Source organism: Micromesistius poutassou (genome assembly GCF_964030765.1).
Source record: "Micromesistius poutassou genome assembly, chromosome: 8".
In the NCBI taxonomy this organism is placed as follows: Eukaryota; Metazoa; Chordata; class Actinopteri; order Gadiformes; family Gadidae; genus Micromesistius; species Micromesistius poutassou.
Genome location: NC_140278.1, coordinates 693707 through 720333, shown reverse-complemented (window position 1 = coordinate 720333; position 26627 = coordinate 693707). Strand labels below are relative to the sequence as shown.

At 43.4% G+C, this 26627-nt stretch overlaps 1 protein-coding gene across 2 annotated transcripts; it reads right to left on the bottom strand.

Moving 5' to 3' along the window:
* Window positions 1-421: 421 nt before the first annotated feature.
* osbpl3b (oxysterol binding protein-like 3b) lies at window positions 422-25235 on the bottom strand (the record flags this gene model as incomplete). Of its 2 annotated transcripts, XM_084472371.1 has the most annotated exons (22): window positions 422-1341; window positions 4148-4270; window positions 8295-8421; window positions 8561-8705; window positions 9462-9606; window positions 9729-9807; window positions 9902-9965; window positions 10618-10755; window positions 11499-11743; window positions 14299-14374; window positions 14714-14845; window positions 16022-16123; window positions 17063-17193; window positions 18004-18163; window positions 18295-18378; window positions 19361-19464; window positions 19873-19996; window positions 20083-20247; window positions 20443-20556; window positions 20859-20912; window positions 22874-22993; window positions 25167-25235. In XM_084472371.1, 22 exons carry the CDS (start codon window positions 25233-25235, stop codon window positions 1245-1247), a joined length of 2598 nt encoding a protein of 865 aa, XP_084328497.1. In that variant the 3' UTR covers window positions 422-1244. The 2 variants fall into 2 exon arrangements, with proteins under 2 accessions (XP_084328497.1, XP_084328498.1); XM_084472372.1 differs by lacking the exon at window positions 16022-16123.
* Between the last annotated feature and the right edge of the window lie 1392 nt (window positions 25236-26627).

Here is a 26627-nt window from a genome sequence, read left to right as displayed (position 1 = left end):
AGAAACGGACATTGGGCTGTTTACGTTTGGTTTTAGTCTTTTCGCTCAGTTCTCCCTATCAACAGTAGGGCTAGAACCGGCCGAAAATACTACAACCAGCTCCTCTTTACGTTTCCGGTCAATGTGCAATGAGTCTTCCAACAGAAATCAATGGATTTACAAATTGCCAAATAAAACACGACAGAAACTGTATTTTGCTACGATATTTGATTTGGAACATCAACAAACACCACTAACCACTCGTGAGTTCCACATTTCTGAAAACTAACGTTTAGGGTTGTTTTAAGGACAGGTCTGTGAATGCCCAGACAGCCATTCTGAGCAATTTGAAATGAGACAAATACCCGAGACAGGACTAATAGTCAAAATGTTGGTGTCAACCACTTTATTTAATCCGAGACAAACCAGAAAAGGGGCTCAATGTGCTAAATACCGGAATTGTCCCTTAAGAAAAGTTTGCAAAGGTTTATGAGATGGTATCGCTGGAGTTAAATTATGAACATTCATTTATTGGTTTCTATATTGTGTGCAATAAGACAAGACTGCAGAAAACTGACAACAAACATTCCCAGATATTGATACAATGGAAGGTATATTATCTACTCCCTCTTAGTTGTGTTATTTCACACTAGTACTACAATCAGACAGGAGAAACTAACGTATTCAATTAACTTGTGAACTATTTAAAATTCATGAATATATTTAAAGTTTATCACCTTAATAAATTAACAAAATGCAGTGACACGTAAATAAAAAAAGACATATTCACTTACTAAGGCATCACACTGGTGACTGGGAAGTACAGGATTTGGACAGCTATTCCCTATTATGACAAGGCTAGTTCATCTCAGAGGTAGAGAATATAATGTCAAGACCAAAATCATATTGACCAGCTGTAACCTCCATTAGTTACATAGATAGTATTGAGAAGTAGAAAATACAAATAACATCTTGCTTGTGTCGTCTTTCCAAGTAGATTTTTTTTTTCTTGCGTCGATTGTTACAGCTTAACACAACAGAAAACGGCCAACTTTGCATAAATCAAATGTACAGTACATTAATTTAAGTATGGTTGCATAAATATTTATTTCACAACTTTGAGAAACATTTACTATGAAGGCAATAAATATGAATAATGATGGACAAATGGACAAAAAAAACGGTATTTTTCCAATGGAGGGATTAGAGAATGTGAAGAAAAGGGGAATCCAGAACCAGCCTGGGTAACAGTAGAAGGAAGAACATCACCACAGTAGAGGGAAGTCCACCTGGCCGAAGCCTGGCTGCTTCCTGAGCTCCCAGTAGGTGTTGTTGCTGACCCAGGTATCATCGCTGGACTTCCTGTAGAGACCAAACCCCCCCCAAAACATTACAAACAAAACAAACAACAACAACAGACTGTGTATGTGGGGTATAGACTGTGTACTCTCACTGTATTTATGGTGTATAGACTGTGTACTCTCAGTGTATGTATATACTGTGTACTCTCAGTGTGTTTGGTGTATATATTGTGTACTCTGTGTATGTATGGTGTATAGACTGTGTACTCTCACTGTATGTATGGTGTATAGACTGTGTACTCTCACTGTATGTATGGTGTATAGACTGTGTACTCTCAGTGTATGTATAGACTGTGTACTCTCAGTGTGTTTGGTGTATATATTGTGTACTCTCAGTGTATGTTTGGTGTATATATTGTGTACTCTGTGTATGTATGGTGTATAGACTGTGTACTCTCAATGTATGTATGGTGTATAGACTGTGTACTCTCAGTGTATGCATGGCGTATAGACTGTGTACTCTCAGTGTATGCATGGCGTATAGCAGGGGCGTCGCTAGCAATTTAAATCATTCGGGGCTGTAGCCCAGAAGTTAGAGTCCTTTTAAAACGTGGGTTTGGGGGTTTTTCCCCCAAGAACGTACGTAGTTTGATAAGGAAAGGAAAGACCAATCGTCATGTCTGACTCACGTTGGGGCAGGCCTACTGAGTAGGTTAATGTTTATGTTAAGGATAGGAACGTGCACCACATATGAGACATTAGAACAGCCTATAGCCAAATAAACACTGTAATGCCCCAGGTGAAAAAATATTATACTTCAACTACACTTTTGAAATGATGTACTAAATACACTTTTAGTATGTAACTGTATTTTGTACTAATTTTGTCGCATTGAAGTATACCAAAATGTAAATAGTATGCTAAAATGGCACTTTTAACTTTTGACAACCTTTAAGTGTACTGAAGTACACCAGTGAAAAGTGAAAATGATTTCTAGCATTCAAAACACACACAGTACAATTGCATTATATCACCAGTGTGTTTGAAATATACTTAAAAAGGCATTACAGTTCAATTGATAGTATTTTCTAGATAGTCTATTTTGAACACACTATTATCATTCCTCTGTCATATTTCAAATTAAATTCAAATACACTTTCTGACTATATTTAGCACTTTTAAAGTGTGCCATTATGTTAATAAAAAAATATTCAAATGTATTTAGTAAATGTCCACTATTATCATTCCTTTGTAATATTTCAAATTAAATTCAAGCACACTTTCTGACTATATTAAGATAAGATAAGATACAGTTTATTATCCTTGGAGTTTATTATCCTTTAAGCATCAAAGGCATGTACTAAGTATAATGTTATTATACTATAATGTAGAGTGGAAGTGAAGTGTATTTTATCACTGCTTATACTACAGAATAGAAGAGTATTTTGAACACACTATTATCATTCCTCTGTCATATTTCAAATTAAATTTAAGTACACTTTATGACTATATTGAGTACTTTTAAAGTGTGCTGATAAGTTAGCAAAAATGTATTTATATTTAACTTCTATCACATTTTAAGCATCATAAAGGCATGTTTACTACAGAATAGAAGTGTATTTTAAGTACAATACTGTTATACTTCATAATACTTATAATGCATTATACTGATAAATGTGGAACCAGATAATACTTAATACGTAATGTAAAAATCCTTAGTATGTATAGTATATCCTTGTATGTATTGTGAATATCTTTATTAAAATATGACAATCATCCCGTCTGTGCCCTGTTAACTAAATCCCAGGAAAATTCAGTTGCTTTCATAATCAATTGGTCAGTTTGCTAATTCACAGAATGATTAATTAATACAGTATCCCCTAGTCTGTTTACAGTAACTCCTCAGTAGTTACTGAGTAACTGTCACTTGGGGCCCTGTAAGGGCCCTAACGGGGCTAGGGTTAGGGCCCAGTTAGGGCCCTGGTAGTTCATCATTCATTACTCATTCGTTCCTCAGTAACTACCCAGCGTACCTTATTGTAAAGTGTTACCGTTAATTTGAGTTAATTTGTTAAAAACATTACTTCAATACTGATTACGTACATGGTTACATATAAACATTGAACTTTTTGTATCAGTTCCACTTCAAAGGTACAGTGTTTATAATTTAGTGGCAACTAGCGGTGAGGTCAAACAACTGGTGCCCTGTAGTAATTTCCGTTTTACTGAAAAAGCCACATTTATTGTAAGCGCACAATGGTCCTCTTATACATCCATAATGGTAAACTACATTCATAGAATCCTCAAAGATTTTCTATTCTTGACAGCAGTCGGAGCTAGAAGCCAATGTTGCTCCGGTACGTGAACATAGGCTTCTTTTGAAAACATGACGGTGTGCAGTTGTATCATTTCAGTTTTGTTTTGGATATCGACTGGGAGTGTGGAGCTCTGTCCTTGCAGCGCTGGGTGGTCAGAGAGGGGATACAGTATAACGCCACTGTGTGTGGCACATTCCATATACAACTTGGCTTATATCATTTTATCTCTCCTACACAGCAACGGTACTCACGTACAATCACAAATGGGTCGTAGCCATGGGGATAACTGGCCCCCCGCCTTCATAAGATCTAAGCTTTTTTAAGATCTATTTTTTTTTAAATGTGTTCCCTCTCGAGGTGTGTGTCCATCCATGGAAGAGGACCACTCCCTCTGTACACATACATTTCTGTCGTTTCCACTAGATGCCACTAAATTCTACAAACGGTCCCTTTAGGAGACCTTCTGAGGATACGGCTGTGTGTGATTTTTGGCTGTGATGACATCATTTGCATAATGCATTCCAGCAGGTGAGCCTGCTTCATATTCACCTGAAGAATTTGGATTGGTGCGTTAGATTGCTGTCCTCCAGCTGTTTCCGTCTGTCTCTCTGCAGCTGTTGGATCCTCTGCTTCTGCTCCTCTGCCTCCTCCAGTCGTCCCTCTTCCAGGAGCCTGCCACGAGACACCAGACACACTCCAGCATTAAAGTGAACACTCAAAGATGCATTTGGAAATATGTACCATCAGCAGACACGTTTATTCGTAGTGACTTACAGTATGAAAAGTTAATTGATGAACCGGTATAATTAGGCATCCTGCTCAGGGATGCCTCCAGGTCATTTGGTGTAGCGACAGCTTTCCAATAAAGGCAGCTAACAAGCTTACGTGGACTCATTCCAAAAAATCCAAGTCCAGATGTGAGTATAGTTGAAAGTTTATTTTTCTGAAAAGACAGACTAACAACTGATGAATGGAAACTTATTTGATGGAATCAAATAAATAAAAGATAATGAACGACGATGATGATGACGTTGATGACTGTAAATGATGACGATAAACGACGACGGTAAACAGAAAATATCAGGAGCGCCACTAACCGCCTTTCCATAACTCCTGCGGATCCCAGTGCCCAGGTATATATATAAAAGGTGGATCTAATCTAGATCCACCTTTTCCAAAATAAGTCTGAATAATATTGAACTTGCCTCCACCTGCGGCGAGCATGTAGGTCTTCCTTCTGAAACTGTCCTGGTGGCAGGGATGGCGTAGTTTTGAGAAGCAGGAGGTGATTTGGGGTACGTTTCTGAAGTAGCATGTTATGGTCCAAATCCAGATCCTTCATTTATTTTGCTCTCTCAGTTTCAGGCATGGCAGCCAATACATGACGACTATTGCATATCCACTTGGTGAGTACAAAGCCTCCCTTGCAGCAAATAGCTCTTAACTTGTGATAAATAGCTATTGCGTCCTCTTCTGAAGCTGCTGAAGCGAGGCAGTCATCCACATAGAAGTTGTTCAAGATGGCGTTGATAGCTTGTGGGCTAAACTGGCGAGTGTTGTCTTCAGCACACTTCCAAGCGTGAGAGTGCATGTTGGTCAGTGCTCCGCTGTGCTGCAGAGTGCAGTGTGCGGGTGTGTGTGGGTCTGGCGAGGCTGGAGAGACCCGCTCCCAAGGGGGACACGGACCAGCGTTTCGCCGTTTGTGTCGCTCCTTTCCTGGGGCTCGAGTTAGGCTGCGTGCGTGCGTGCGTGTGGTGGTCCGGTGGGGCTGGAGTCCACAGACCCGCTCCCGAGGGGGACACAGACCAGCGGTTCGCCGTGCAGAGTGCAATGTGCATGTGGGTCTGGCGGGGCTGGATCAAGATCGCCCAAATCAAAGTCAAGATCTCGCAAAACAAAGTCAAGATCTCGCAAATCAAAGTCAAGATCTCGCAAAACAAAGTCAAGATCTCGCAAAATAAAGTCAAGATCTCACAAAACTATAGTCAGTGTTTGTCCCCAGTACATGTTTGTTTTTTTCCTTTGTCTTTTTTTTTTTTCTTCATGTCACTTCGGCGGCTCCATAGTATTCCACCATGTTCTGACTGTAATCTCCATCAGGCCACCAGACGAACGCAAAACGCAGGTCCCGATCTTCATTTGGTACTTGCACTTGGAGGAACATTGCTTCGATGAATATTAGATTTTCTTCCCTGGCGATTGAGCTTAGTCATTAGCCCCAATATAGAAAATGACTTCCCGGGTCAAGAAATGCATATGTATGCACTGTTGTAGTCCCCTTCTTTGCCTTAGCTTTTACAGGCACTATTGACAGTTGCAGTTGTGCAGTTGAGTCGCTTCCTGCAGTCTTTGCTCATGTGTCCTTTCTGCAGACAACCAAAACAGGCTCCATTTTCTTTTAGTGATCTTCTCATGATGTGCTTTCTTTTCCAATAGGAAACACATCTCCAAAGCATGTCCACCTCCACAGAACAAACACCTTTTTACAGCCGGCCAACTCGCCATTTTCTTAGGTCCATTTCCGTTTTTCTCATGTGCAACTGTCACAGTGGTTGCAAATGTACTCCCTTTGATTCTTGGATGAGGTTTGATTGCAAAACTTCTTCCATCCTTTCTCTCTCTGATGTCTCCAAATACTGGATCAGTTGCAATCCTGACTTCTTTTTCAAGGTAATACACCAGATCCCTGAAGGTAGCTCTTCGATTGTACCTTTCCTGAAAATCACATGCCACAGATCTCCATTTGTCCCTCAGCCGATATGGCAGTTTCTTAATTATGATTAGCAGGTTAGCAGACATGTTGAGCTCTTGCATGTTGCTGACATCTTCCATGGCATTGCAACATCCTCTAAGAAACAGAGTGTATTGGACTGTTTTGGTGTCATCTGGTTTTATTGACGATCATGAAAGAGCCTTCTCCGTGTAATCCATTGCAATTTTATGCTCGTTGCCAAAGTGCTCTTTGCATTTTTCTTGCATTTTCATAATTTTTCATGAGCCCTTTAATTTCAGGTTTTGTCACATTAGATTGATTGTGCTTTTGAAGAGTTTCCATTTTGCAAGCCAGCGCTTTGGCTGTGAGCTTGACAGTCCTCCTTGCGGTATTTTCCATTTAATTTGCATCACTCATTATTAGGGCTAGGCAACGATTAAAAGATTAATCGCATAGTATTGGCGAGTTAACTCGCGATTAATCACACTTTTAAAATTATATTTTAAATCCACTCCAATTGAAGTTCAATTTGATTATCAAATGGAATGACACATTATCATTCATACCAAATGTACTTAATAAGCAAAAACTAGACCAAGTGAACTTGAGAGAATTTTATTGAGTCACTCAGTGTGGGTTGAATATGAAATTTACAGAAAATTACTTAAATTAGAGAATGTGTGTTAATGCTTCATTTTGTATTAATCACATTAAAATAAGATTGCGTTGATACATAATTAACGAGTTACCTTGCTCCGGCCCTACTCATTATGTGAACTTTCAACCACCACAAAAACACAGAGCAACAGAAGAACGTCACCACACAAATGCAATCCGCAATGACGTTGATTCAGCCACAACGCCATTTCAACACAACAGCACAGCAAACGGTGGCCACAGCGCAACATGCTGTCAAACCAGCCCAAACAATTGCCGATCGCCACCAACCAAGCACGCGCAACACAAGTCAAAACCAACAGTCCCCAATAGACAAACGGCAGCCTTTCCAAACTGTGTTCAACTTTTAACAAATACACAGAAGGATCCAATAAAAAAAGAGTCCAATGTGTTCATTCAGTCCAAAACATCGAGATCCAAGCGGTAAGAGCAACGTAGAATCCCGTCCATGCCGTGGTGTTTATGGATTGAGTTTCTGTTTACTAAATGTAGCAACAGCTTTCCAATAAAGGTCGCTAAGAGGCTTACATGGGTCTCCGTGCAGTTACACATCGTTCCAAACAAATCCAAGTCCAGATGTGAGTATAGTTGAAAGTTTATTTTTCTGAAAAGACGGACTAACAACTGATGAATGGAAACTTGTGGATGGCAATGAAATCAAATAAATAAAAGATGATGTACGACGATGACGCTGATGGCGGTAAATGACGACGATAAACGACGACGGTAAACAGAAAATATCAGGACCGCCACTAACCGCCTTTCCATAACTCCTGCGGATCCCACAGTGCTCAGCTATATAGATTAAACCACGCCCATGTCAATCAAACGGAAGTGATGTGAACCAAAACAGTGTGAGTAACTTCAAACTATCAAAATAAACCAATAAACACAACAGACTAAATATACATCTTGGCCCCTACGTTTGGCTTGAGTCAAACGCCAAAGCACCAGACCGTCCTGTCCCAGAGGTTCTCAATGTGGCGGGACAAGCCCCAGAGAGCTCTATCCCATCACTTATTATTCTCACCATGGAGGTCATGTCAACATGCCTCAGTGAAGTTAGCGTGGTTTCAATTCCCTACAGGTGTGATTAGCTTTCAACATCACTGGTTCCTTCCACCGTCTACCCTGGTCATCTATTGGTTAACTATTAGTGGTTATCTATTAGTACTAAAGCATTTATCCAAACAGAATGCTTAAGACTGGGATGGTTCACATCAACATGGTTTTGTTCACACTGATGGCATTGTCTATTTGGTCTACTTCAAGTCTGTCACAGTTGGACAAAAAATGGCCCCTCACCTTTGGTCCATGCGGAACCTAGTGTCAGTAGGAGGTAGCAGCATTCCATGTGATGACTTCAGCTCATTCAGCTCTATAGCAAACTTAGTGAAGCCATAGTACTTCTCATGGTCTACTGGCATCGAGTCTGCATTCAAAAAAAGAATACTGTCATACAAAAATGTCAAGTCAACATTTGGCAAACAAATTCATTTTATTAAACGCAGACCGAAAACATTAAAGAAATACAAGAACAACAAACTCAAAGGGATTGGGACCTATCCTACTTGCTCTCCAGATGCAGCTGGCTGACGGTGGCTCTCCACAGTAAAGCCCTTCGTGCCATTTCCCAAACAGCGTATGGATGACGTTCCCCTTCTGATCCGTGACGGTTCCCTCCACCTCGTTTACGCTCGAGTTCCAGTACTTGGCCTGTAGACAAAGGTTTGGTCACACATGGAAGTGAGCGGTTGTGACTAACAGCGCTGTGGAGCAAGAGGCTCTTGTGTCTGTCGTTGGGTAGAGCTGATCAACGAGCCCTGAGGTGTGCTGACCTGCCGTCCTACACGGCTTCAGGAAGCCCTTCAAACACCTCAACACAGCAGCCAATCACACAACGGCGCCGGAGCGCCGCGTCCAACCAACCGGCCCCGTTGTTTCCACGGCGCGTCTCGCCGGCCGGGGTGTGGAGCGGTACGTCGGAGATAATGGAGGTGGTTGGTTGGACGTGGCGGTGTGTAGCTGCCTTTAACCTTCCCTTCTCACCAACTCAGCTCCCTAACGTTAAACGCTGGCTTCATAAATGAGCTCCCTCTCTAGTAACAAGCTGGAGAGGAGTGTGTATGTGGTGCACCGACCAAAACAGCCCGGCGGTTCGTGACTGACCCCCCTCTGTTATTAACTGAATCAGGAGGAAGGTTAGCAGCAGGTCAAAGCATCATTCAGTGTGATACTATACTAGTGCATTATTTATATGTATAAGGCAGTATCATCTTAATACTATGGCTGTACAACGTCACTGACATGTATTCTATTAGTCACACAGATCTAAGGAATAACAATCGGATAACAAAAACCTCACCAAACATATCTGTCTATTCACGTCAACATGCCCTATACTGTTAAAGGATATTAAATAATAGGATCTGAAGGGATCAATTAGAAAGTGGAGGTGTTGGCAGGTCTCACCTTAACAAAAGTGACCTTGCACTTGCAAATATCACTGCATGAGTTCATGATGTTGATCTCTCCATAGTGCTCTATCCATCGCTGCCCACTCAGGATGTTGTGGATGCATGATGTCACCTTGTTCCACTCATAACAGTCTCCCGTTCTATAGGGGACACAAGCAAACATATTTCCTCATGGGATGAATTACAGTGAAATATATAACAAAACAACAGTTGGGGTGACATTCATCCTCTTCTGTGATTCACTGAGTTGAAGGGGTCTCACCCAGGCAGAGTAACATGTGTGGTACCAACAGGAACGATCTCCATCGACTTCCCCCAGAACTTGTTTCTCCACCTCACGTCTACACAATCAGACACAGCCAATCCATTATAGCAGAACCCGCCACATAAGATGACTCCAACGGTACATGACTGTGGCTCCTACATGACATTTACCTTGCCAAAAGGTGAAGTTTTTAGACTCGGCGTGACAAGCTGAGATTGGTGGGTGGTGGCAGACCTGAGAAGGTAAACGGACAGAAATGGACGTCATGGAAGTCAATTCAACCAGTGCATCACAACAAAATATTCTTCAGCACACAAATCTTGCACCGATAAACTACACACCGGTTCATAGCGAATCTGCTTATTCACAGTCGCAGCAGCGAAGAGGAACTTTTGATGATGGTGTGAAACAAAACATGCTGGGTCCATTATTGGAGCATCATGGTGAGTTCCACAGGCTGTACCAAGGCCTCTGAACTTCACCAGCTGGGCCAATTTATTAGGATGGTGGTGAGAGTCATGTATCCTGAAGAATTATTTAATTAGTCAACCATCTGTTTCAGGAGACAGAACTCACCAAAGGCAGGAACAATTAATTTTCTTGTCACATGAACGTCATGCACCAGTGCAAAAATAAATATAGACAAATAATTATTTTCTATATGATATCTTTTACAAAACTAAAATAATTGATACACATTTATTTAAGCATAAATATCTGCATATCCCGGTATTCACACTGGTGTGAATGGACCTACATTGTACATAATTAGCAGTTATTAGATTTACATAATTAGATCATCAAAGCGACTCGAGTGAGTGGCAGGGTTTAGGCTCCCCGTCGAGGAGGCCTAAAGGTAGACTGTGGGCATTCGGATCACACTCACCTGTTCTGCAAAGAAGCGAAAGCCCTTATCTGGTCGATCACACTCGTAGGTCTCCCCCAGTACAGGATTAAAAGGCTTTCCCCCAGCTCTGTAGTAGCTAGAAGCATATCCGGACACAGCGAATGTAGCTATGTATACCTACACACAAAACATATCTGTTCACTCCAATGTTCCTGCACACACACAATAAATCGAAGTAAGGATGTATAAGTTCATGTTAATATAAAGCACAGGGGATACTTATTACTCTGAAATGACTTTATACGATGGATTGTTGAATTTGTATGTAAGGAAGAAATAATTACAATAACTACTGGCTGAGTGGATTTATATCAGATACTGTTTGTGCTTTAAGATGGGGCAGAAGGTCATCCACCAGTGTGTGTGGCCGACCCCCAAGCCAAGCTGCTACTGATCCTCTGTGCTGCTAACACGCTGCGCAGTACACGCCACACAGACCGTATAGCTCCTTACATAAACATTGTACATTACTAAACAAACCGCACCGACCCTGAGCGATATGCATCCGTATTGAATGTAAAGTAAGACTGAAACAAGGATTGTGTCCACAAAATATGATATCATATAAAAATGTATATTATCCCTGGTTCTATAATTCCAGAGGGAGGTTGGGGTGGGTCCTTTGCAGATGTTACTAATATATTAAAGCTTGTTGATTGATGGTCTTCAGTGGCTGTTTGAAATGCAGCGCACGGAGGCAGGAAACAGAATCAATCAAACCATGCCCTTGTTCATCCCCATCTCTCTGCCTTATTCCCGTCTCATAGTCATGTGACACAGACGCGTCCCTATTGGTTCAGCCTGACCACTGCTTCCCTCTGAGCCCAGAGAGGACCGACCGGGGGGGGGCGTAGCCTCACCATGCGCTCAAAGGGGTCCGGCGTGGCGGCGGCCGCGTCCAGCAGCTGGCTGTACTCCAGCTCCTCACACAGCCGCTGCAGGGCGCTGAGGGGCTCGTTCAGCCGCACCGGCATGGCCACCCTGGACAGGTCTTTACCCACGTTGTTCCTCAGAATGTTCCAGAGGCTGACGCTGCTGGTGTCAGGGCGGAGCGCGGGGAGGCAGGAGCGGCGTCCACCCGGCTCTGCACCATCCGCCACCGCACCTGGTACACAAGGGAGGTCACATGTCAACACCTGGTACACAAGGGAGGTCACATGTCAACACCTGGTACACACAGGAGGTCACATGTCAACACCTGGTACACACAGGAGGTCACATGTCAACACCTGGTACACAAGGGAGGTCACATGTCAACACCTGGTACACACAGGAGGTCACATGTCAACACCTGGTACACAGAGGAGGTCACATGTCAACACCTGGTACACACAGGAGGTCACATGTCAACACCTGGTACACACAGGAGGTCACATGTCAACACCTGGTACACAGAGGAGGTCACATGTCAACACCTGGTACACACGGGAGGTCACATGTCAACACCTGGTACATAAGGGAGGTCACATGTCAACACCTGGTACACAGAGGAGGTCACATGTCAACACCTGGTACACAGAGGAGGTCACATGTCAACACCTGGTACACAGAGGAGGTCACATGTCAACACCTGGTACACAGAGGTCACATGTCAACACCTGGTACACAAGGGAGGTCACATGTCAACACCTGGTACACAAGGGAGGTCACATGTCAACACCTGGTACACAGAGGAGGTCACATGTCAACACCTGGTACACAGAGGAGGTCACATGTCAACACCTGGTACACAGAGGAGGTCACATGTCAACACCTGGTACACAGAGGAGGTCACATGTCAACACCTGGTACACAGAGGAGGTCACATGTCAACACCTGGTACACAGAGGAGGTCACATGTCAACACCTGGTACACAGAGGAGGTCACATGTCAACACCTGGTACACAGAGGTCACATGTCAACACCTGGTACACAGAGGTCACATGTCAACACCTGGTACACACAGGAGGTCACATGTCAACACCTGGTACACAAGGGAGGTCACATGTCAACACCTGGTACACACAGGAGGTCACATGTCAACACCTGGTACACAGAGGTCACATGTCAACACCTGGTACACAAGGGAGGTCACATGTCAACACCTGGTACACACAGGAGGTCACATGTCAACACCTGGTACACAGAGGAGGTCACATGTCAACACCTGGTACACAGAGGAGGTCACATGTCAACACCTGGTACACAAGGGAGGTCACATGTCAACACCTGGTACACACAGGAGGTCACATGTCAACACCTGGTACACAGAGGAGGTCACATGTCAACACCTGGTACACAGAGGAGGTCACATGTCAACACCTGGTACACACAGGAGGTCACATGTCAACACCTGGTACACAGAGGAGGTCACATGTCAACACCTGGTACACAGAGGAGGTCACATGTCAACACCTGGTACACACAGGAGGTCACATGTCAACACCTGGTACACACAGGAGGTCACATGTCAACACCTGGTACACAGAGGAGGTCACATGTCAACACCTGGTACACAAGGGAGGTCACATGTCAACACCTGGTACACAAGGGAGGTCACATGTCAACACCTGGTACACAGAGGAGGTCACATGTCAAACACCTGGTACACAGAGGAGGTCACATGTCAACACCTGGTACACACAGGAGGTCACATGTCAACACCTGGTACACAGAGGAGGTCACATGTCAACACCTGGTACACAGAGGTCACATGTCAACACCTGGTACACAGAGGAGGTCACATGTCAACACCTGGTACACAGAGGAGGTCACATGTCAACACCTGGTACACAGAGGTCACATGTCAACACCTGGTACACAGAGGAGGTCACATGTCAACACCTGGTACACAGAGGTCACATGTCAACACCTGGTACACACAGGAGGTCACATGTCAACACCTGGTACACACAGGAGGTCACATGTCAACACCTGGTACACACAGGAGGTCACATGTCAACACCTGGTACACAGAGGAGGTCACATGTCAACACCTGGTACACAGAGGAGGTCACATGTCTACACCTGGTACACAGAGGAGGTCACATGTCAACACCTGGTACACAGAGGAGGTCACATGTCAACACCTGGTACACAGAGGAGGTCACATGTCAACACCTGGTACACAAGGGAGGTCACATGTCAACACCTGGTACACAGAGGAGGTCACATGTCAACACCTGGTACACAAGGGAGGTCACATGTCAACACCTGGTACACAGAGGAGGTCACATGTCAACACCTGGTACACAGAGGAGGTCACATGTCAACACCTGGTACACAGAGGTCACATGTCAACACCTGGTACACAGAGGAGGTCACATGTCAACGTGTGGTAGGCCTACAGAGGTCACATGTCAACACCTGGTAGGCCTACAGAGGTCACATGTCAACGTGTGGTAGGCCTACAGAGGTCACATGTCAACGTGTGGTAGGCCTACAGAGGTCACATGTCAACACCTGGTAGGCCTACAGAGGAGGTCACATGTCAACGTGTGGTAGGCCTACAGAGGTCACATGTCAACGTGTGGTAGGCCTACAGAGGTCACATGTCAACGTGTGGTAGGCCTACAGAGGAAAACAGATTTTGACAGCTACTTACAATAGATCCTATGAATAGACAACTTAGTGGTCAATATGTGAGTGAGTTGAACCAGACAGGGGGAGATGTCTTCTACCTTCCGTCTCACGGCTGAAGTTGTCCAAGGATGTGATGTCACTGATGTCACTGATGTACGAGTCATCTTCAGAAGCCTACAATAACACGGAGGCGTATTAAAGTCTGCAAAGCACAAAGACAATATCAAGGACACCTGCAGAAGCCACCGGGTGCATTGTCTCTGACATCCTGTAATAATAACTATTTTTAGGCAAGGGCAGTTTCAAAATGACTTCTGCTTAAGTTGCTATTTGAAAGTGTCTGAACATTGGAGAAGCATGCAAGGGAAGACAGAGATCATATCATACTAATACATCAGACATATGACAGCCTGCCTTAAAATGTTGATTCTGTAAGAATAGGATTTCATTTATCTGAACTAACATTCTTGTCTAATACTCTACTAGCGTATTACACAATAACACAACAAATACCTCGTTTTCGGTGGAACTAGCAGACAGAAGAACTTCATGTGCATCAAAGAACTCTGACTCCCCCACAGATGCTCTGCTCTCATTGGACACTTGGTGTACCAGGGGATGGCATCCAATGGGAGAGTCCTGATTCTAGAAGACAAATGCGTACTAGTTAAAGTGTGGACTGTAAGAACATGGAGAACCTTTTGTGCTGTGCCTCTGTGTGATCTACCACCAGTTAGTAATGTGGAGAGACATTTCTCAGAGGGAGTGTGGTGCTTTTTGCACCGCATATTAGGCTTGGGCGGTATCACGGTACACCAGGGTATTTAGTAACAAATGTACCATTCAATACTGAACATCTTACATCTTACAAATATGTTTTTATATTGAAATGTATTTTGGCCCACTTTTGAAGCAGGAAATATAATAAAATAGTCCAAAATATAGTCTTTGCCATTGCATTGTTTTTGAGACTGAAGGTTTGCAGTCTGCTCTCCGGTGGAGTTCCACCGCCCAAACGGAACATCCAACATTGGTTTAACTGCAAACCAGGGTTCACTTTTATACTATTAATCACCTTCACTGTTATTCAGCAATTTCAATATATCGTAAATATGAAACAAAAAATATCATACATCACATCCATAGCGTTCTGTGAAAAATAAAGGCTCACATGGATGAAATGCAATTTAGGATTGACCTAAAATCACAGCAGCATTGCCAGCAATGTCAATGTTTCACCACCAGCAGCTACACTTTTACTGTTATTGTTTTTATAACACAAATACATTCATATCCTATATCCTCCATAGCCCAATCCTAGTATGTGTTGAACCCATTTCCAGGGGACATAATTAAGGACTTGTTGAACTTGATGTTCCACCATCCTGCTCAGCAGATCCACTGAAGGCACAGAGGCTCCCTGAGGAAATGCCCGGGTGACAACAGGGTCCCAACTCTCAACACAGAAAATACATTCACCCAATGTTTGACTGTCCCCTCAATCCCGTTTGTGTCTTCCACAAGCTAAAGCAGATGGCTGTTTTTGTTAGGAAGAAAAGCAGCACAAACAACATCATGATGGCTAAAACATGCTAAAACGTTATTGAGCAGTTGTAATGGCAAATAAAAATGTTAATTGTCAAAATGAGATGAGGGGAGGGGAGTGAAGGGAGGAGTGCATTGGATTAGGGGTGGTTGGATGGCTTAGTCATTCAGTACCAGAGACTAGGCTGTGTGGGCTGAGATGAGCACCAAAAGCAGAAGAAATATCCAAAGTAATAACAGTGAGTAAGGCATTATATTAGGCATTCCCTCACCCACCTGCAGAGAGGCAGTGCAATTGACTAGGGCTGCAGGCTCAAGGTTAGATTCGGCATGTATCTTGCCCAGGCGCTCCCTCAGATTGGAATTCTGGGCTATGGCCTGGAAATATATGTAATATCGTAATATCATAATGGCTGGTAACACACATTCTGAATGCAAAGTATTTCACTTCTCCAAAGGAAGCTACAACTATGGTCAAACTAATCAAGTATGTAATGTTCTGTCCTCGTATAATGCATCTAACTCTGTGGTTTTCTTCATGCCAGTTTTCTTAAAGGTCCCATGACATGCCACCAGGTGTGGTGTGATTAGCCGTTACAAGCCGTTTTGGCTTCCTGCCCCATATGACATCATAAGCAGAAAGTGGGCGTGTCCACCTAGACGTGTGCTGGATAGATCAGTCTACCAGCCTACCCAGTGGACTGTAGCAGACGTTGCTCATCTATCCGTCACTCTAGGTGGACACGCCCACCTGTGATGTCATAAGGGACAGATTTCCAAAACGGCTTGTAACGGCCAATCACACCACACCTGGTGGCATGACCTTTAAGATAGTTGTGCCATAGAGATCATACAACACTCAAAGCCTCAAAGATTAAAACAACTCGAAACCACAGGTGTCTAAAGTAGTTTATAAAGGGTAACTAACGCGGCGCTGCAGTACGAAGTGAGGCGTAGCACAGCCAGTGAGGTGGAGAGGCCCTGAGGCTTTGGTTAAAGAACTCACGGTGGAGGACTGCAAGAACAACTAAACCGCGCAACCTAACCAAGAAAAGAAGAAGAGTTACCAACCAACCAAACTTGGTTGGTCTTGGTGGGAGGCATGAGGCAAAACAAAAACCAGTATTGACAGTTGATTAAGCAGTTCAGGTAGAAGATAGTGGTCTTGTGATAGCTGTTAGCTCCAACTAACATACAAGCTGTGGGAGGACAAGGGTTCTAAGCCCTTTCTAGTCTGGAACGGAGGATTAACGCCTGAGTGAAAGCCGTGTGTGTGAGCATATTTGTGTGTGTGTGTTGTCACTCTTGGATACCCACCGTTGCCAGCGCATTCTTCAAACCAAGCATCTTGGGGGATGTTTGGGGGTCGTGCTCCAGGCCCTTGGTGTGTTTTAATCTCTCTCGCTCTGCTGTCAGCAAACTCACCGCCGATTTCATGGTGCTGTGAACTTCAGCCAGTGCATATTAGAATGACACATAAGATAATAGTAATAATAATAATGATTATCACAATGATAATGCTTTTTATTTGTATAGCTCCTTTAAAACAATGTTTAGAACACGCTTTAACAGTATAGATATGGATCGTTTTTTATTTTATCATTATTTTAAAAGTTCCAGTCCTCACTTTACAGATTATCACATCAGAGAGTATCATATCTTAACGTTTATACTTGCTACTACTACTTATGAGTTTGCTGTCAATCAAAGAGGGATTTCAAAGCAAACCGGTACTTTCAATAGTTAGAGATGGGATGGTATTCAGTAGAGCGGGGGATGGGAACCACCAGACGTATTAAACATCATCTAGGGCCATGAGCAAAGCCCTCTGCTAGTTAACGTTAATAAAACATCTCACTTTGCCTGGAAAATATGAACCCATCTTTGGAATCCTAATGAACAGTGTGTGACAAACTGTGACAAACAAAACAAACAGCTAACAACTGCCATGGCTTCAACAGAGTCCCTATGGTTGGTTACAAACAACACCACAAACAGTCAGATACACGCTTGAAGAGCAGACTGGGAGCGCTGACACTGCGCTGACATAACCCTTCATAAAAAGAAAGCCTTCTTACAGGAGCTTCCAGTGAAGGCGTCAGAATGAAACATTGAACTTAAAACAACAGTTCTGACAGTAGTTTGGGCAATATATGAGCCATATTAGTGACAGAAATGACATTGCTCAACTCAACTCAACTCAATTCTCCCACAAGCTGGTTTAACATAACAAACGGGCCATGACATCCATCACTTACAGGTGGAGGCAACACGGCAGAAGTCCTCCTGCAGCTTTGCCACGTCCACGGGGGAGCTGAGGGTCTCAGGGCAGGCCTTGTGCTGTGCCAGGGCCGCCGTGGAGAGGTTTGGGTTGGAGGCATGTAGCCGGATCAACCCGGTGGAGATGCAGGTAGGAACCTTGATAGCACCGCCACATAGAGACGTAGGCAATACATGAGTACGAAAAAGAAAATAAATTATTATCTCCACACAGATTAGTGTGATTATTGGTCATAGTCTGATCATAACGATGTACGATTTCTGACCACCTGCAGAGTTGCTTTGCTGTCATTCTTCGAGCGCCATTTTCTTGGAAGTCTTTTGTCCTTCTTGGGGCTGTCCAAAGCAGACACCTTGTAGAAGAATTAAGGTTGATGACAAAATTAGAAAAGGCTGGGGACATATGGGATTAAAATCCTGTCATAATTCAAACCTGAAAAAAATAGTTTCAAAGGCCTGTAAGTCTGTGTTTGAAAACTCGACACCTTGTAAAAAAAGGTTTTGCAACATTGAAAAAAGAGATTATAGCCTGAAAAAAAGTTTTGAAAGGGTGAATATTTATTTTGAAAAACGTTTAAGGTGTACATTTACACCATTAAATTGTATTTATTCAGAACTGAGTTTTCAGCACTGACTTTTCAGAGATTTGGCAACAAGGGGGCAAGTTTAGGAGTCACGTGATTATTGACAGTGTTCTGGCACTGATTCGTTTTGAAACTCTGAAACTCTGGAACTATGAAACTCCGACACTCCAAAAAAAGTGAAAATCGTTGATCCAACGCCTGGTTCCTGGAGGCGGGACCGTTTTTCTCTTAACCTTTGCTCTCTGCTGACGTACCGTCCAATCACATGTGCGGCTGACCGAGCAGTGCGGGATTGACAGTGCTCGGCCAATGACAAGAATCACAAGCTCTGTGAGGGACAAACAATGTCACTTTGTGGCGACGTAAAACCTTTTTTACGTGGTGTCGAGTTTTCAAACACAGACTTACAGGCCTTTGAAACTTTTTTTTTCAGGTTTGAATTATGACAGGATTCTAATCCCATAAATGATGAATCATCAAACCATCTATATTAGGTGGTTCATGACTGCCGGCAAAAGCAAAGAACACAACATATGAAAGGTAAAAAGAGAGCATGAAATATTATGCCATCTGGCTTTTGTTGAGCATTATGGCATTATGGCATGGTCATGGTCATAATATAAAATATCTCAAAAAGGTATTAAAGTGTTACTCAAAAGTGCTGAATGGAAGCGGGATTTGCACTCTTAGTACATGCAGACACACAGCCGGGCAGCCCTGGTGGGAAGGGGCTGATAAAGAGAGGCCTGACCTCCAGGGCTTGGATGGAGGGGGCAGAGTAGGTCCGCTGGAGGACCTCCATGCTCTGCAGAAGATGGTTCAGCTCCAGAAGATAAGACTCACACACGGACAAGTCTGTGGAAACAGGAGACATAGCAAGACTGGATACTCACTGGTGATAATGCACACACTTTTCTAAGAGTACCCAATTGATTGGATGGATTCTTTACAAAATATAATATGCTACAGAAACGAAAACTGTGTCCTAATACAAATGTGATGGGCCTTTCAAAACACTAATACGGACAAAATGTTTTACAAATCCATGAAGGATTATGATGTTAAACTTGCACACTGTTTGACGCTGTACTAAACTTTAGTACAATTTTAACAAAAATGTTTGCATCCCACAATGCAGGAAAATCAGCAATCAGGAAAGACTGATGAGCAAAGAATGACAGTAGCAAGTGGTACAAAAAGCAAACCCCAAATCAATAAAGACCATTTAGACCAGTTCAAAGAGGGCAATGTCTGTGTCCTCACCATTGGAGCATTTGTCCATGTCATTGGATGACTGCAGCCAGGCGGCCACCTTGGCCTGGCTGTTACCGTGGACAGGGACGGCCCCTGCCGCGTGCAGGGAGGACTGCCTGGCTAAAGACATGCGCTGGAATAACCACACTGTTTCAGTAGACATTTAAACAGCCTGCCTTAGGGCCGTTTCATAGATACCATTAGAAGATACCAATGTACCTTTGGCATGGAGGCACTCTCTTGGGTTTGAGGTGAATCTGGAGTGGGGTAGTGGGGGTAGTAATAGGGGTTTTCACCCGGGTACATTGACATCTTATTTTGCCGGTAGAGCCGGTGGTGGCGTAGCTTGGACACCCATTCGTCAAACAGTTCGGGTGACTCGATCTAGGGCAGAGGAAAGAAACACAACCATCATCCCAGAGAGCAGGCAGAGGGACCAGAGAGGTGCAGACTGCATACAGTGGTCATGGTGCATGGTGGTGGGAGCACCCCCTATTGAGAGGAAGGCCTTCAGAGGACTCAATGGTTGTTGTAACGGAGGTGTAAGCAGGCCTTGTGGACATTAGCGTTGTGGTTTACCTTCAGATGATAGATGTTCTCCTCTGCGTCCAGATCAATGCACTTGGCTTTCTTCTTTATGGCCATGACTGCCAGACCCACATCGATGCATCCATGGAGTTTCCCCTTGTCCAGCTACAAGGCAGCACAGAGGTACCTTGACTACCTTGTCACGGTTAGAGGCTAAATGGTCCACATAACTAGTAAACTGGACAGGCCTTTAATGGTTAACCAATGTATTAGTTTGTAAAGTAAAAAGAAGTCTGATGCAGTATGCTTTCATTCATAAAGTGGGCTTTACAAATAAAATGGACCAAATTAAAGGTATCCTTGGTGATGAGGCTCATACAGAAAGAAGGTATTTTGTATTGAAAAACGGAACCAAGCTTCTGTAAATGGATATTCTGTAGACAGTGGCCACAGGGCTCTGTACTCACATCTGCACTACATTTCCCATATTTCAGGATGCCCTTGTCCAGGAAGAAGTATCTCTGTGGGTAAGGGGCGAGAGCGAGAGAGAGAGAGAGAGCGAGAGCGAGAGAGAGAGAGAGAGCGAGAGAGAGAGATGATATGTTGTAATTGATACTAGGATATTATTCTCCCTCCTGTGAGCTCTTCATCAACCCTGTTCCCCGTCTCATGTCTATTTCTGTCCTCATATTTCTCTCTTCGCTCTGCCTCTCTTCCTTTAATAGACGTCAGTGTGGCGCTGTTCCTCTCAGACGCGTCCAGCTCTGCCTGCATGTGTCGGCATCAAACCGCCACAGCTCTGTGCTGCGGCTGTTTACTACTTACCAAGCTCAGCCATTAGCTAATGCATTTCAGTGATACATTGAGCTATCTAGTCAACGGCATCCCAGCCACAGAGCGCACCTCTGAGAGAACATAAGAGCTAGGCACGCAAAATCGATTGAGAGCAGCGACTCTGAAGTCATTTATCATTCCACTCATTGGGCCCTATCTTGCACCCAGCACAATTTACTTTCTACATCGACGCATGTATCGTTGCTAGTTTGCGCCCGGATTTTCCCCCGCAGCAACCAGGCGCCACTACATTTGCGCCTGGAGAGGCGTGTCGGCGAAAAGCAGAGGCGTGTTGCTATTTTGGCGTGCCATGGCAGGTCGGAACTGCAACATAAGCTTACACACACGTATACACAGCACAAACATGCAAACGATTAGCCTGATTTAAATATTATGATGTCAAAGATTATTCATATGAGTGAAACTGCATATAAATAGCGTGTGGATTGTGGAAACATTTTTTTTCCATAGGGCTGCATGAATGAACATGAATGAAGTATAGTAGGCTATGTCATGCGTTAAAATGATAATGATAATAACAATAATAAATTTGACCAAAGTATATTCCAGCCTTCCAAAACAAAATATCTTTTAAGGGTAAATGGTTGGTTAAATGATTTGGGAAAGAACAGCTGATACAGCGGTAAGTTGTACTTTTAAATCAATGCATCTGCAAACACTGTACAGCAAACACATATTTTCTTGACACAGACATCGTGTACAAGCCCATAACTTTTAGGATTAATATTGTGAGAAAACATAGTTTTACCACGAGTGTTTAAAAGAATGACTGTTTAAAAGAATGAATGAATGCGGGTGATGCTTGGCGCGCGACGCGCGTGTGTGCGCGCCCATCTGTTTAAACACACTAAACATGTAAACACATAATACAGTCCATGGTGATGTATATTAACGGGGGGACACATGCATATTATGAACACAAGTCGATAACGATAATGTATACAATACTGGTAACAAACGATGTTTGTTATTGTTATTTGTTATGTATTGCCACATATCATTAAATAGACCCACAGTTGCGGCCACAGGACTGCGTCTGCATATCATATATGTGTGAAGTTGTCTTTGCCGCAATTTACATGACGAATCAGTGTTTCTGAAGTTGGAGAAGAAAACGCTATTCTATGTGTGAATTAGGCCTATTATTTGGCCATAATCTGAGCCATTTGAAGTTTGAAATCCATGTGGTCAGCGGAGACTGCAAATGCGCTGTCAAAATATCAACTCGTCAAGTCAAATGTGCTGGCTCTTAAAGGGGATGGGAGATGGAACTCTCATTGGTTTATTGCACGTTACGCCCAAAACACAACTACGGGTTTCAGCCCAACCCATTTTAGATTTGCGTCGGGCACAAAGCTCATTTATCTCGCCGTCATAATAGCAAAATTGCCATAGAACTGCCCACAAAGCTACTTTGACTTTCCGCTTCACGTCTGCGTTTGAGACCTAACTAGGGCCCATTAAGTTTAAAGCAGAAATCTGCCCTGTCATCACATCCTGGGTCAGAGACAGGACTGCTCGAGTTACTCACACTAACTCCTGTTTACTGTTTGAGCGCCTGGGGTCTCAGGTCAATCTTGTTACATTTGGGAAGGAGAAGAGAGGGTCTTTCTCCTGGAGGACCTACCTTATGCCAGCCCTTTAACGGCCACTTCCTCTTCTTCAGCATGTAGCTCTCCTGCCTCTGGGGCTCCTGGCCGTGGCTGAAGCCCTCTCCGCGCGCACCCTCAAGGATTTCCCAACTGTCCTGTACACACATAGAATAAGGAGCATTGGGAACAACCAAATGTAACCTTAAACCCCACACAGTGTACAAAATAAGCCATTGGCGGACAAGTACATGCAAACAGAGCGGTGTTCCTGGTATTCACCTTCGGAAGGTTTGACAACGTTTGAATGTGTCATCATCGTGCATAGCAGAGTCAAGGTCAGTGTCAAAATCCCTATAATTAAAGAATGCACTAGGCCTGAGGCAGCCTTGGCTACCAGTGTAGCTCCCACAGCAGTCAGGATGAAGGAGGTGGTTTGATATCAAGGGAATAGAGGCGTTTAGAAGGAGCATGAAGGAGGGAGAGAGATGTTATTGTTGAGGGAGAAATACAACCTTTTGGCGATGTGCTGTGAGCTGCGGCTAGGGGCTTATAGATTCATTAATGACACAGATAGTGTAAGGCTAATCTCACACTTCATAACCAGCATGTACTGAATGACTTTAATGCCTCATCCCAATCCTTTAGCTACAAACACATTCTTTCATAATAGTCCCTATATATCTATGCCACACAATGGAAATACCAGAAATAAGTTTACTATGAAAGGGAAAAAACAACAGGGCATTTCATAATAACTTGGCTAACACAGAATACATATTATAAGCTCTTGAACTATATACTGTATAAGCTATATGCAAGAACCCCATAATTAAATTCAAATTGTTGTAATAAAAATATATTGTACTGTAGGATTTTTCTAGTAATTCTAGTAATACCATTGTGGATTCTATGAAAGCAGGCTTCACCCTTATGTAACAACATTCTGCAGTTTATTCTTAAAGGTGCCATGACATGCCACCAGGTGTGGTGTGATTAGCCGTTACAAGCCGTTTTGGACATCTGTCCGTGTAGTGGTATTGCGTAGGACTCATGACCATCGCTGGTTCAAGTCCAACCTCGACCAACCATTCTGTGAGGCAAGGCATGACATCAAATGGTGTCATGTATTCATTAGGCCCATCATACTGTCATGGTTGCTTGCAACTATATTTATATTTAATATATGGAAGTAAATGTTTCTTTGGTTTCAACATTACTCAATCATCATAGGACTATGGAAGCAGGCCGCAGGAGGACTGGCACCAAACATTATGGTGTTGAAGTGATTTGATTCTTTTGACGTTATGAAACATGAATATGTTGCCTACAGCTATGTTGGGGTGATTTGATCATATCAGAGAACTCTGCAAATGAGTTTCAATAAATGCTGCAGTGAATACTATTAACAGAAAAGCCATGATGACTGATATAACTAAAGGGCTTATCATCTTTTTTATATTTTAACATTCCAGGGATTATATGACAGATTTTCATTACAGCATATTGAACACTCACCAGTAGGTCATCCTATCTATCTATCTATCTATCTACATATGTTGACTAACAGCCTCCACACTCCAATCCTCTCAACTGTACTCTACCATTAGAGTATTCAAAACATGATGAGTCTTTCTTATTTGCTACAACATTTTTTGCTATTACAATAGGAGCAGAATTTATTATTGTGCCTTATTATCCTTGTTAGACAATTTGCTCGTTGTCTCGTGAGTGTGGGTCATGTTTGTTTATGTTTAAATTTGTGTGTGAGTGTGTGTGTGTTAGCTAGATGGTGATGATTACAATTTCAAGGTTCATAATGCAAGAATAAACTGCCTTACAACTCGCTAATCACAACACGCACAGGGAAGTCGTCGGGGGGGTTTTGACAGTAATTGTCGGGTCGGGACTTGATGTGAAAATCCTCTTGTTTCAGCTGAGCGGTGAAGGCACCATGGACTCTATGGGCTCGTAACAAGGCTCTGTTTGAGCACTACGTTTCCTGATTCTACTCCTGTGTCTGCTGATCATATGTTGTTTAACCTGAAGCATCTGAAAAATCTGGATATGCTAATCCCTTATATACAGACAATTTCATGAGCATTATTTGTTAAGTCCTTGCATGATCCAAATGTCATGTAGAGACTGTGTCCCATAGGGCTGGCTCTTTTTACCACCAGTAGTGTGTGATAGTGAGTGGGAGGATGGCAGTAAGTAGCATGGTATAGTGACGGCATGGTGACCTAGGAATGTGTGTTACTGTTAGGCATTTGCAAACTGCTATGCACGTGTGACTGCGTGTGTTTGATCTGTGAATATGTGGTACTGTACCTGTGGGATGTCATGTCTGGACGAGGAGCTGCTGTTACTGCGGGATGTGGAGGAGATCTTGTAGGACATGGTGGGGCAGCACTCCTCCGAGACCCCCCCCCCTGCAGAGCACAGTACAATACGCGGGTCGTCATGCCATCCATGAAGGATGGAGAGAGCGAGAGGAAGAGAGAAATAGAGGAGGATGAATGAAGGACAAACAAAGAACAGTATAAGAGGGCAGGATGTGTCTTTCGCTATTCAAAGGAAAGGTACTTGGTTAGATCCCCAATGTCCACACTACAGCAAACCAGAAGGCACTGCTCCCTGCTCCTTATGACATGTATCTGAACACACGCTTTGGATAAGTGTTGCTAAATAGTAGATAATATTACAACAAAACAAAAAAGCAATGGAAAGTTGCTTTTTTGAGGGTTTGCCTTTGAAAATAATAAACAATGAAGAGCAGGGGAATTCTGTTCTGTTTGTCTAACACACACACACTGGCTCCTGAAAGCCTTTTCACCAAGCGGTGCCATGGAAATGCATTAGTGAACACAGAGTGCCTTTCCTCCTCGGCTTTTAAGGAAATGCTTCCCAGACAACGTATCAACAAACGCTGTTGAAAGAGGAGACTACATGATTCATATTGATCTACAACATTCACTGAGTGTCCACTAAGAGCTATGGAACGGTGCATGACTTCACACCCCATCAAGAAATCTGATTTACTGTCTGCATTCCAGAGACATCCGAATCACCGTGACAAAAGAAGGCCTAGACCAGGCACGCAGAATAAAAGCCCATCCCATCTGAGGATGTGTAGGTGTAGTGAGTACAGCCAGCTCTACCTTTTACAGGGCGTTCATGCCGTGCCACAAGTCAAATCTTGCCGCAGGTTTTTCTTGCGACAAATGTCGCCTGATACGCGTCTCTACGTTGACTTAGTATGGAGTCGTGTTGCCCCGTCGCGTTTGGTGTGAACGCACCGTTAGACCACCATGGAACACAATCAGCTCGATCAAGGAAATCGATTTGAATTTGAACCAAAGACACCTAAACAGAAGGTTCCGGTTCAGGAGACCAATGAACTGGGGTATACATACCCAATACCCATACCCAGACAATGAACTGGGGTATACATACCCCAATGAACTGGGGTATACATACCCAATACCCATACCCAGACAATGAACTGGGGTATACATACCCAATACCCATACCCAGACAATGAACTGGGGTATACATACCCAATACCCATACCCAGACAATGAACTGGGGTATACATACCCCAGTTCATGGGTCTATATATGTATATGATCGCCAGATGTGATGTCATGTTTGTAATCTGTAATCATGTGTGCTGAAGCTGAGTTTAGGAGTTTCCACCCTTCCAGTTGTTGGTATAGTGATTGAAAGTAAGCACAGTGCTTATCTCTTGAAGAACCACACTAAACCTGCAATGTTTGGAATTGATGGACT